Below are 13,313 nucleotides of genomic sequence, written 5' to 3'. Positions count from 1 at the left end.
AGAGGCGGGGCTTCAGAAACACGGGCGGGACTTGACAAAGGGTGAATTCACCGGTCCAACGAGCTGTTAAGGTGCACTGCTACACATGTGTAGCTGCAACTCCACCACCTGCCCATGTATGGAGTTGGGCACCATACCCTCTTGGAAACCACCATCTCCTTGGTCTTGCTATAGTGTTGAGCTGGAGGCGGTTCGCCTCGCTCCGCTGCACAGAGACCCTCCCCCACACCGTCATGTTGTCGACCGGAGATACATAATATAGGAGGATATTATTTCTTATTAATGCGAGAACATTGGCTTCTTTTTATAGCACGCTATAACTTTCCAGGAATAGAAAAGTGTGCTATTTCTCTCAGCTTGGATTCCCCATCGATGATGTCACCAGTATATAGGTCCTTTAAGTCCACTGTTTCCCAATCAGTTGGTTGAGATTAAATTCTTATGGGTCACAACTCGAGTAAAAATCCAATTATATTTTTCCAATATAAAAAAAAAACAGAACAACTCATGAATGGATGAAATATAGATGTATTGAACATGATGACAATGAGCAATATATTTATTATGGTTTGGCGATGAATTGGATCTGCTTTTTAGGTACTCTGATCAAGCGCATCAGTCCCAAGTACCACACAGGGACTCCGAATCCCCCGTACCTAAACAGCAGATCCAAGTGTCTTTTTCCCTCACCCTCTCTCTCGCTCTCAATTCAATTCAATTCAATTCAATTCAATTCAACCCTCTCTCTCTCTCTCTCTCTCTCTCTCTCTCTCTCTCTCTCTCTCTCTCTCTCTCTCTCTAGGTTCAGGGTTTTCTGTCATAAGATAGTCAATCACAACATCTTCACCAACCTCATCCTCTTCTTCATTCTGCTGAGCAGCATCAGTCTGGCTGCCGAGGACCCTGTGAAGAACGACTCCTTCAGGAACCAGGTGTCACGCACACGCACGCACACACGCACGCACGCACACACACACACACACACACACACACACACACACACACGCACACGCACACGCACACGCACACACGTGCCACTGCTACTGAGAGACTGGGTTGTGGTGCCGCTGTCCTTGTTAGGACCAAAATTACCCACGCTGCACTTACTGCACTAAGTGGATTACAATCACTGTCAACGAGAGAGAAAACCTAATGGGATTTTCTCCAGAGTTCTATAGTTGATTAACTTCATGTTATGAAGACTATGACATGGCCCTATAATGACTTTTAAATCTGTTTATGAGCCATTAATCCCCCTTTTCTTTTCTTCTCAGTTCATCACTGATTATATATAATACTGATTATATACATATAATATACATACATATACATATATACATTAACTCACTTGAACAGTCGAAGCTCACAATATGAGCTTGCAGCTGTTTTTTGGCAAAGGGGTTTGAATTAGATGGGGGAAATCGCTGCAGTACCCTACAGCTGTATATAACTCAATTGAATTATCGCTAATTAAGATTGGTGGGTTAAATACAGTTCATTGTAACTCAATATACTTGTGTGTGTACAGATCCTGGGCTATGGGTTAAATACAGTTCATTGTAACTCCATATACTTGTGTGTGTGTGTGTGTGTGTGTGTGTGTGTGTGTGTGTGTACAGATCCTGGGCTATGGGTTAAATACAGTTCATTGTAACTCCATATACTTGTGTGTGTACAGATCCTGGGCTATGCAGACCATGTCTTCACTGGACTCTTCACCATTGAGATCATCCTCAAGGTAGAGTGCAGTGTTCATGCTATATCCATAAAGCACAATTAATGCACACTTTGGTAGATGTTTGGGCTGTATATAGTACTTCAAAGGCAAGGCATCAGATAATTACTCTTCAATATCTTGCTTCATTACTTTTTTTATCAGTTCAATTTGGGGCCAGCACTGCCACAAAACTATAATCACTGGAACCCCCGCAGCGTCTATATATTCTGGGGGAACAAAATGTTGTCACGTTTCTGTGACACGTTCTGTATTAGTTAGTGTTTTAACTTTACTGTTTTCCTATGAATTTGTTATATTTTCCTTGTCTTAGTTCCAGTTGTAGGTTCCTTTTTTTGATTGATTGAATACTTTATTGAAAATATATTTCAAAAGGATAAATTCACAAGAAAGCTGTTAGGCTTGTTTCCATTGTGGTCCTCTTGGGGAAAGGGGAAGGGGAGCAACAGACAATAAAAGGTACAATACAGACAAAAAAGGAGGCAAAAAACAAACAAAACAAAAAACAAGAAACAGGACAAAATGCATATAAACTGACCAATAAAACTGGATTTCTATTCTTTTTTCCCCTTACTTTTTTTCTTTTTTCATTTATGCCATTTATCTATTCTACACTATATTTACACTATGTTTTCGGCCAACCATCTTTTTAATGTGGATTTAAAACTATCAAAGGAACTGGTCACCTTGAGGCTGGAAGGCAAGCCATTCCACTGAACTGCTGCCGAGTACAGGAATGATGTTTTTCCCATATTGTTATGAAAAAGGCAGGGTTTAAAATCAGTAGGGCTCCCTCTGGTGTAGTGCCTGTGAGTATCACTAACTGTTGAAAAATAGTCACTTTGCACTGGTGTACTCTTATTTTCTAGTTTTCTGGTTTCCACTGTTGCTTTTGTTGCCTGTGTTGTCTCACCATGATTAGCCTATAGTGTTTCCACCTTGTCCTGTTAGCTCCCCAGCCTATCCCAGTGTTGATTATTAGTTATGTTCACCTGTGCCCTGTTTTCCCTGTGTATTTATACTCAGTTCTTTGTCAGATCATTGTTGTACGTCTCTAGTGTTATGCTCCTAGTGAACTCCTAGTGCTTTGACTCCCAGTGTTCTTGTTTCTCTTCGTGTTTGGATTTTGGTGAATAAACCGCCTGCAATTTCCACTGCCTCCCTGCCTTTGTCCTGCGTTTTGGGTCCTAACCCTCTTGATTCACGCCGTGACAACATTAGCCAAAAATAAGTAACACATCGACAAGCTCACAATGCTTCACAATGCAATGCATTGTGAGCTTGTAGATCTGCACATTTTTTTTCCAAATAGATTTGGTGTAGGCAGGAAAGGTAAAGTTGTTAAGAGGTCTTTGGATGTTGCGTGGCCGCTTCTTTTGATCCTGCTTGGCTTACAGTATAGTTAACTCCTTGACACGATGCAACGCCAAGTTTTGTCTGAGAGGACTTGCTCTGTGGAATACAACAATGAACATCCGTAACAGTCTTCTGCAATGAGTTGCATTGCACAGCGAAGCAGCTCTCAAAGTCACATTTTTAGCACGCAAGCAAACGCCGAAGAGGCATATTCTGACAATGAATAGTATTCTGAATGAATAGTATTCTACTCAATGGAGTAGTATTCTAACTTTTTTGCTCTGTGCGTGCGCATGTGTGTGCGTGCGTGCGTGCGTGCGTGCGTGTGTGCATGCGTGCATGTGTGTGTGTGTGTGTGTGTGTGTGTGTGTGTGTGTGTGTGTGTGTGTGTGTGTGTGTGTGTGTGTGCGTGCGTGCGTGCGTGCGTGCGTGCGTGCGTGCGTGTGTGTGTGCGTGTGTGTGTGTGTGTGTGTGTGTGTGCAGATGACAGCATATGGGGCGTTCCTCCATAAAGGGTCATTCTGTAGGAACTACTTTAACATTCTGGACCTGGTGGTGGTCAGTGTGTCTCTCATCTCCTCTGGAATACAGTGAGTATCCAAACAACACAACATCTCATTCAACCTTTGTTGAGCCTGACAATTTCTGCAATACTTTTTATTTTATTTAATTTTTGTTATTATTATAATTTTCTAACTCATTAGTATAATAGTATTTTCTTTAACTTTATATAGCTTTAGACGATATGAAATTGTTTTGTATAAATTAACGGGGCAGTGGTGGTGAAATGCCCTTTTAAATCAGTGGTTCTCAAACATTTTCAAGGACTCCAAAACCTGATTGTGTGTATTTGGTTGATTGTGACAGATTTGTGTAGAAAAACAGCTGATCTGCAAGCTCACACAACGCATTGCGATGTGAGTCATGTGACACATTGTGAGCTTGTAGAAAGTATGAAAAGGATTACGGTAGTTTAACTCGATCAGTAAGTTCTCTCCTTTTGCTCCCTGCAACTCCTTAACCCATTCTGACCTGAGATCAGATTCAATTTGTTTCCACTGGACACACACTGGTCTGATTAACCCATTCTGACCTGAGATCAGATTTAAAAAAATGTTATTATAAATGTCGATTTTTCAAAAAGACCTACAAGCTCGTAGCGCGCCACTCGGTGGCGCGCTATGAGCTTGTAGATCTGCTATTTTTCAATAGCTAAAGCATAACATGATGCTAATACCAAAATGGGTTCCCGTTCAGAATGGGTTAAATGACCCCTGGCGGTCCCCGGAGATACCCCCAGTTTGAGAGCCGGTGTTTTAAATAAACCACTGGGGCCACTCAACACTAGATCACATTAGGTTATGTAACTTGTCTTGTCTGTGTACAAGGTCTTCCCAAGAGCCTCAGCATGTTGATTAAAGTGCCATGAGTGAACGAAAACTAAACCACTCAGCAGTGAGCGTTGCCATTTGCTCATCCCTTTGTTTGAAACGTGGAATTTAGAAAAGAAAAGGCTTGTATTTGAAAACCGGCTTATAACTGCTCCGGTCATTAATAGAGCACCGACTCTTAAAGGTAGAGTAAGTGATTTCACTTAATTCAAATATCACTTATTTTTTTGTTTTGTTGTGATAATCCTCTCTACTATAGAGTGTGCTGACCATATAAGGAGTTCCTCCCAGTCCCCAGTTAACCCCTGGGGGTCAAAAAAACCGTAGGTTTCGTTTTTGACTCTCTATCCTGATTGGACGAAGGCTTAGGTCCCACAGCCAAAAACGAAACCTAAGGTTTTTTGAGTGAAATCACTTACTCTACCTTTAATTAAATAGAGGTCCCTTATTAGAGGATTTACGGAGTTATGTTCTTTCCACCACTGGTTTACAGGCAAGTTGTCTACTGTACGCAAACATTTGCAATCCAATCCCTTTAGTTTGCTTTTCATCTCTCGATTTCAAATATTCGTTATAACGGCTTACAGTGTTGACTTGTTAATGGTGGACAGTATATCAACTGTTGGCTACATTTCAGAGGTGACATTTACAGCGCTTAGACATGCTGAGAGCTTATCAAAGTATGTACTGCAAAACACACACACACCCACAGATCAAGTTGTTGTGTGGCAACGTATTCTGTTTCATTCTTTGATCCATTGTCTTATTCTTTGACCCATAATTCATGTTTTCATGTCATTACACAATGGCCTGATTCTAGCTTATAAACCTGTGTACATTTGTAAGAGTTGTAAACACGTATACTTAAGGGCATCAAACCTTTACGTACTGTACCTTCTACCAAGGGACAGCGACACACATTTACTGTACAGTTTAACCTCTTAAACCTTATATACTTCATCGTACGTACAATAGTGAAAATAGCCAATCAAGTGAGCGTGTAGATTGGCTATATTTTCGCTGAATGCATGATATTTTCGCAGAATGTCCCCCCTGTAATGATGCAGAATGTCCCCCCCTGTAATGATGCTAGGATTCATCATTGCACACCTGTATGCACAACACAACACACTCATGCACATTGTTTTGCCGATGCTGTTGTCGCAGCTCTGTGTACACAGGTGTAAAAAAAAAACACACTGGGGTGAGGCCATCATTACGTTTCACAGTCTTATGTTTAAACTGCATTCTTGATGACGCATTATGTTACATTTCTGTGATGTGTCTAATGTTTAATCAACTATATTATACACTCTGTCTTTGATGGCCGATAGCCTAGACTACTCGACGTAAGTCTACATGGTCCTCATTAATAACCACATTTAACTGTGGGAAAAGTTACTCATTTGATTTTTGTATTCCTATGGCCTTGGACAGTTTACTGTTAACATCTACAGTATGGACATGTTTCCCCTCAAAGTGAGCTACTGTACGATGCTGCTGAGAAGTGCAGAATTGTTCCTTTGGCAATGGATGGGCGAAGGTGGCATTGAGCTGAACGTTGTCAGGTCAATGGATGGGCGAAGGTGGCATTGAGCTGAATGTTGTCAGGTCAATGGATGGGCGAAGGAGGCATTGAGCTGAACGTTGTCAGGTCGCTGCCTGGTAAATGTTTCTGGACTGGTTCAATGGTTAAAAGTGAAGGGCACACAAACGTTAAGCATACAATAAACGGTTATTTGAACATCGTAGCATAGATAGTTTTAGGTGTCAGGTCCCAGGCTGTCCTATTTGCTCGCTGTAAACTACTCTGAATGACAACATCAGCCTGATGTCTGCTTACCATTTAACACACAATAGCATATTCACACCGACGGCCGATGTAACCGTGCCAGGCACCAACCTTCCGTTCGGGGTATGGGGTCTTGTTCAAGGACACTTGGACATGCAGACAGGAGGATGGAACCGGTTCCCAGATGGGCTGCTCTAGCTCCTGAACCAAGCGAGCTAATTTTATGGACACGGCAGATGGTGTATCCACTATCCACGTCCATTATGTTTGTTGTATAATATCTATGCGCAGATTGATGTGATTAACGTCCTCAGACAGTGGTGCCTGCATGCAGTCAAAACCCCTGATGAGTTTAAAGCCATTTAGACCTGACAAAAGGTTCTACAAAGGCCTTCTTCTAAATCATGACAGTTTTCTGAAAACCCCATGTTTCTATGTCAGTGGTTCTCAAACATTTTCATGTCAAGGACCTCCTAATATTATGTAATTGGCCACCGACCCCCATCTGAAAATATGATGTTCCAGGGACCCCCCCCCCCCCCCCAGAAAAGATTTGAGTTAAAAGTGTTCGCGCTGAAAGTATTCCAAATGTGCGCCACATTTTCACGATTTTTCAAAAATAGCAGACCTACAAGCTCGTAGCGCGGCACTCGGAGCTTGTAGGTCTGCTATTTTTCAATAGCTAATATAGAACAGAATGTTTAAAACACCAAAAGGCGTTCCCGCCCACGAGAAAACAGATCCCCCAAGAAATCCTCCGAATCCTTCCTGTCCTGTTCATTGTCAAAGGAGCTCTTTCTCTTCATAAAGGCATACTGTATACTGTAGCATAGAAGCGACAGAATTAAAGTTAGCGGAAACTCTCCAGGGTCTTAGTAATATCACGTGAATATTTCCCTGTTAAAGGAACAGCAGGTTATGGGATACTCGAGTGGTCAAACTGCTGTCTGTCTGTCTGTCTGTCTGTCTGTCTGTCTGTCTGTCTGTCTGTCTGTCTGTCTGTCTGTCTGTCTGTCTGTCTGTCTGTCTGTCTGTCTGTCTGTCTGTCTGTCTGTCGTTAACACTTAACCTGTAACACCACAAAGCACCACAGACTTGACGTCGCTGAGAGTATCCCACACTTGCTAAGCCTACCTTTAACTGCCTTTAAACGTCCAACTTTCCTCCTGTGAAATGACCTGTGATATACTTATGATTTGCACAATGGATCCTTAATTTATGTGAAAACTCACTCCTTTTATGTTACACAAATGTTTTTTTGATGCGGTAATGTCATTATCCTTAACTGTTATCCTCAAATGTTGCTTCCTTAAAGGGATATCTTCACATATTGAATTTAGACTGTTTGTCAATTGTTTCTTTGTCATATACTATTTATAATACGAGGGAAAAGACTAAATGTAGCCTACTATAGCTACCTGTGTGGCCGGTTAAAGGGCCACTTCACCCCCTTTTTCAACCAGATCTTATTTTAATGATGTTTGGGATGTTTGTATATATTTTTAAAATATCTAAAAAACAGTTAAACACATATTACACACATAACAACCATCAGGAAAGTGTTTCTTGTCTCCCAAACATATAATTAAAATAAGATCTAGTCGCGAGAGAGGGGTGAAGTGGCCCTTTAACAAGAAACTACCGTATTAGCACCCCTTTGCTTTCAATTATGAATTACCTACTACAGTATACACGTAACGGACAAAAAAATTTAATTGTCGAGGTATCCCTTTCAGTGAAAGCCGTGAAAAAAACACTTTTTTCCTTCAAATCACTTCTGTTAGAAATGAACGCTCACTCACCTTGTATACTGACACCTCCTCTCCAGTTCTAACAACTTTCTCTCTGTCTGTAAAAAATGCCTGTTCTCGTCTTTGTGTGTGTCTGTGAGTATCGTTGAGTGTACGCTGTACTCTGTATTTTAGACATGCTTGTCGTCCCACTGCTTGTAGCTCAGTGTTATATGTGTTATATTGATCCCACCATGGGATCAATGAAGCACTATACTGCTTCATTGGCATGGACATTACTATAGAGGCTATACTAGCTGCTACTAACTCATCCATTTTACTTTATGGAGTACTCTGCAGTACTGTAGGCTACACGGTGCTGCGTTACCACTTGCCTATCGGGCCGTGGCTCTTTAGTCGACTGGTAACGTACTGTTCCTTTGGAATGGGGAACCCGGGTTCGCCTCCCGGTAGCGGTGTGTATGGGTAACCTCTGCAAGTATGGAGGTCCCCCCCCAGTCAGTCAAGTACTGTCTGTGCCTTTGGAATGGGGGGGAACCCGGGTTCGCCTCCTGCATGGCCGAGGCTATACAGTACTACCTCCACCGTTATACTAATAATACTATACCACCATCGCTTCCATGACTGCTGCCAGTGGGTGAATTAGTTTGGTTGTTAAAAGCATAGTCTTGTTATGGTTCAGGTTGGTTAACTGGTTTATTTTCCTCTCAAATTCACTCACTGAGTTATTGAGCTGCAGTTCATTGATATTGAGCTGGGAATGTCATTTTATCTCAACAGTACATTAAAGTACCATCTTACTGGCTGCTAAACTTATACTACTACTTTGACTATACTGTTACTGTTGCTACTACTACTACTACTACTACTACTACTACTACTACTACTACTCCTGCTACTACTACTACTGTTATTTATATATACTACAATTATTAGTATTGTTGAGGGGCGCTATAGCCCCTCCAATGCATGGCTTTTAAGATTGCATCTTATGGCAGCCAATGGGATTTTTAATGTTTGTTTAGAACACATAAAGGCCTTTCAAACAGGAAGCGAGGAACGCAGACACAGGAGGTCTCCTCCAGGGGGCGCAACAACGCAAGCGTAAAATAAAAAGCTAAACAGAACCCAGGTCTGGGGGGCGTGTGCACGAAACGAGCACACGCGCAGCGCAACAAATTTACGCGGCCACGCTCACGTAAATAAATACGCTTGCGTTGTTGTCACACCGCGACTGCTCCCCATGCAGTGCTCCGCGCAAAAACAGCATGTCTCATTGAAAATTAACTACAGGCACGCTTCACGTTATTGAAAGGCCCTTTATGATGTAAATCGTTTGCCAGCCAAGTCTATGGACTTTAATGTTCGTTTAGGGCACTAAATGTGGCCGATATAAATACAGTGGGCGACCCTCACTTCACACGGGTGTGATTTTTTTTCTCCCACGACGACCACCTTGCGCGGTCGCAATAATAATAATAATAATAATAATAATGTTTAATCATTCAACAAGAAATGTATCAAACAATTTTTTGTAATTATAATAATGTAAATAATAATAATGTAATTGAATAATTGATTTACAGATGATGAAATTGGTACATATAATTAGTACATTGTTACAATATTTAGGCTATACACTAGCATTTCTAATATTCTAATATTTATATCAACCTAAATTGACCTAAACATTATTATTTTCTGTTTGTTTTCTGAACTTATGGTGAGAACGTATTTAATTTAATACATTTTGCTATCTCGTTATGGTCACATTGATTAATTGAATAATGTAGTTGTAGTTGTAGTGGATGTGGCTGTGTTTAACATTGTAGTTGAGTTTACGTTGTTGAGTGTGTACTGTAGGGGTGAGTGTGTGCGTGCTTGTATTTGTGTGCGTGCGTGTGTGTGTGTGTGTGTGTGTGTGTGTGTGTGCGCGCGTGCGCGTGTGTGTGTGTGTGTGTGTGTGTGTGCGTGTGTGTGTGCGTGTTGTGTCTGTGTGTGTGTGTGTGTTAATAAGCGTGTGTTAATAAGCGTGTGTTAATAAGCGTGTGTGTGTGTCTGTGTGTGTGTGTGTGTGTGTGTGTGTGTGTGTGTGTTTTGCTGTTAAAGGTCCAGTGCCATCAACGTTGTGAAGATTCTGAGGGTGCTGAGAGTGTTGAGACCACTGAGAGCTATTAACAGAGCTAAAGGCCTTAAGGTTATAACCCCCCCCCCCCACACACACACACACACACACACACACACACGCACGCGCGCGCGCACGCACACACGCTCAAAGAGACACGTCATACAATGTACTTTCTATACACATGTGCATGGATATAGATTATAGAGCGTTGCAGGAAATTAATCGCAATACATTTTCCTCATAGGCTTTTCTTAAAGTATTTATTTGAAGACGGTTACGCCGCGGACAAAGCCAACTCGGATCGTGACAAATCATGACAATGAACACAATGTTTTGGGCCGATCAAATCATTTATGAGAAGGAAAACAAAACAAATAGTGTTGTCTCCTGCCTTCATTTTCTTCTTTCTAATGATTTGATCGGCCCCAAAACATTGTGTTCATTGTCATGATTTGTCACGATCCGAGTTGGCTTTGTCCGCGGCGTAACCGTCTTTAAATAAATACTTTGCGGTTCATTTCCTGGGCCACTCGTCGTTCTGAAAGGGGGGGGGGACTGCGACGCTCTATACACACTTGGGCATGCATAGAAACTAGATAATCACTGTTGCACACACAGGGCCTTATCTTACCTGCTAGCACTATACCCACACAACCCGTGAATTGTGTATTTCTACACACTACCCACTAGACATTATGCCAAATCCTCTATTTGCGGCTGAAGGTGTGCCCGTGGGCGTGTTGGTGCACTTTTTCCCTATAATTGCTATCTTGCCCAGAATAGCACAAATGGCGCCTTGGGAAAGCACATAGCGGGTCCTCAGACCACCCACTTTGCCAATTCCATTTGATAGAACCTGTAATGAACACGTCAGGAGTGGAGCTACCTGGACACGCACGCACACACGCCCGCGCACAGTCGCACACACACACACACACACACGCACACACACACACACACACACACACACACACACACACGCTATAACTCTGGGTGTATGTGTGTTTTTTTGCAGCACGTGGTGCAGTGTGTGTTCGTTGCCATCCGGACCATCGGTAACATCGTCATAGTGACCTCCCTGCTGCAGTTCATGTTCGCATGCATAGGAGTCCAGCTGTTCAAGGTACTGAGAGAGAGAGAGAGAGAAGGGGGGTGTGGTTGAGTACAGCTGTTTGAAAGATTGATGTTAGGTTACTTTACTATGAAATCGTACATTTTTGTCAGTCAGTCACTCAAAATCCCCATACATGGTGAAAGCCCTGTTCTGGTGACATCACATGACATCATCAGGGATGGAGATCACTGATATGATGTCATAGTAAATGAAACCTGCTGTCGCCATTAAGCCCATATATGGAGATCCCTGATGTCATCAATATTGGCCAGCAACTCTACGTCTGACCTCAAGCCCTTAGATCTCCATATATGGATATATGTCAGAACCTGTTCTGTACTGACATTCCATTATGTTGATCCTTCCTCATCCATCCTTCCTCTTCGATGTTTCCCTTGTGACTTATTTATACCTGTCCATTCAAACTCTAGACGGCCTGCCCCAAAGTAATTAGTGCAGCCGCGCCCGGCAGCCGGCGAAAACTAGAGTTCTCAACAGGCCTGAAAATTAAGGCCCGGCCCCTTCCTGGGCCCTCATCAAACCCTGTACACTCAAGAGAATGTCCCCCACTGCCACCCTTAGATCTCCATATATGGAGCTGACCTGTTCTGACATTCCATTATGTTGATCTGACCTCATCAAACCCTGTACACTCAAGACATGCTCCTTATAATGGCCAGTACAGAATTCAGACGCCTCGTCTTACTGGTATATATCTTATGTGGGACGCACATTTTCCTTTATGTTTCACTCTCCCATCCACACGAAAACATACTTTTTGGTCTCTAAAATTGAAAAGTATTGAAAATGAAATTAATGTACAGTATGTATATCTCTCCATCCAAAATATTGAATGGGGGGGGGGGGGGGGGGGGGATACATTAGTGTGTGAATGAAATGCTTGATGGCTCAACCTGTGAATGTTGTCATTTTGTTCAGGGGAAGTTTTTCTACTGCACTGACCAGTCCAAGCAGACAGCAGCCGAATGCAGGTCAGTATATCAGCTCCTAATTGTATTGGATTTTAATTTATGCTGCGTTCACATGGAATCAGGCAAACCGGAACTCATGTTAGTGGAACGGGAGCAGGACGGTAAACGGAACAGGACCGACGACTGTAACGGCAGATGTGTGTGTGTGTGTGTGTGTGTGTGTGTGTGTGTGTGCATGCAGGGGTTACTACATCAAGTTCAAGGACGGCGACGTGAGGAAGCCAGAGCGGGCGGTGCGCGACTGGCAGAACAGTGACTTCAACTTCGACGACGTCCTCCAGGGAATGATGGCCTTGTTCGCCGTGTCCACCTTTGAAGGCTGGCCCGGGTGGGTACACGCACGCACGCACACACGCACACACGCATGCACACACACACACACACACGCACGCACGCACGCATGCACACACGCACACGCACACGCACACGCACGCGCATGCACGCACGCACGCACGCACGGACGCACTCTCTCTCCCTTTCATTCTTTTATTTGAAACTAAATTAGAGTATTATGTTTTACCCATTTTCCTCCATTACGCCAATTGATTCCTCCCCACACACATTATGTTACATTATGTTACATTATGTTGTCACTGCTGTCGTATCCTACTGGCTCACCTCTCTCCCTCTCTCTCTCTCAGGCTCCTGTACCGGGCGATCGACTCCCACGCGGAGGACATCGGTCCCGTCTACAACTACCGCGTGGTCATCTCCATCTTCTTCATCATCTACATCATCATCATCGCCTTCTTCATGATGAACATCTTCGTGGGTTTCGTCATCGTCACCTTCCAGGAGCAGGGCGAGCAGGAGTACAAGAACTGTGAGCTGGACAAGAACCAGGTATGTGCTCTGTGTGTGTGTGTGTGTGTGTGTGTGTGTGTGTGTGTGTGTGTGTGTGTGTGTGTGTGTGTGTGCGCGTGCGTGCGTCATTTTATACTTTGCCTTTTTTATGGTGAAAATGTATGCAAAATCAATCTTTGATTATATACTTTTTTTAAAGAGGTTATGCCGTGATATTTCTTTTGCCCCCTAAAACATTATCATCAGGTAC

General features: G+C 42.9%; 1 protein-coding gene across 5 annotated transcripts in view; it reads left to right on the top strand.

Moving 5' to 3' along the window:
• Nucleotides 1–13,313, top strand: part of cacna1c (calcium channel, voltage-dependent, L type, alpha 1C subunit) — a 238,693-nt gene that overhangs the window by 178,355 nt on the left and 47,025 nt on the right. For all 5 annotated transcript variants that reach the window (XM_080757917.1, XM_080757916.1, XM_080757918.1 and 2 more), the window contains 8 exons: nucleotides 803–932; nucleotides 1,679–1,738; nucleotides 3,575–3,681; nucleotides 10,135–10,222; nucleotides 11,169–11,276; nucleotides 12,207–12,259; nucleotides 12,441–12,587; nucleotides 12,901–13,102. In XM_080757917.1, the coding sequence (XP_080614043.1) occupies nucleotides 803–932; nucleotides 1,679–1,738; nucleotides 3,575–3,681; nucleotides 10,135–10,222; nucleotides 11,169–11,276; nucleotides 12,207–12,259; nucleotides 12,441–12,587; nucleotides 12,901–13,102 (895 nt within the window). The remainder of the gene's footprint in view (nucleotides 1–802; nucleotides 933–1,678; nucleotides 1,739–3,574; nucleotides 3,682–10,134; nucleotides 10,223–11,168; nucleotides 11,277–12,206; nucleotides 12,260–12,440; nucleotides 12,588–12,900; nucleotides 13,103–13,313) is intronic.

This window comes from Protomyctophum bolini (genome assembly GCF_963924005.1).
Source record: "Protomyctophum bolini genome assembly, chromosome: 23".
In the NCBI taxonomy this organism is placed as follows: Eukaryota; Metazoa; Chordata; class Actinopteri; order Myctophiformes; family Myctophidae; genus Protomyctophum; species Protomyctophum bolini.
This window is presented reverse-complemented; position numbering and strand designations above follow the sequence as displayed.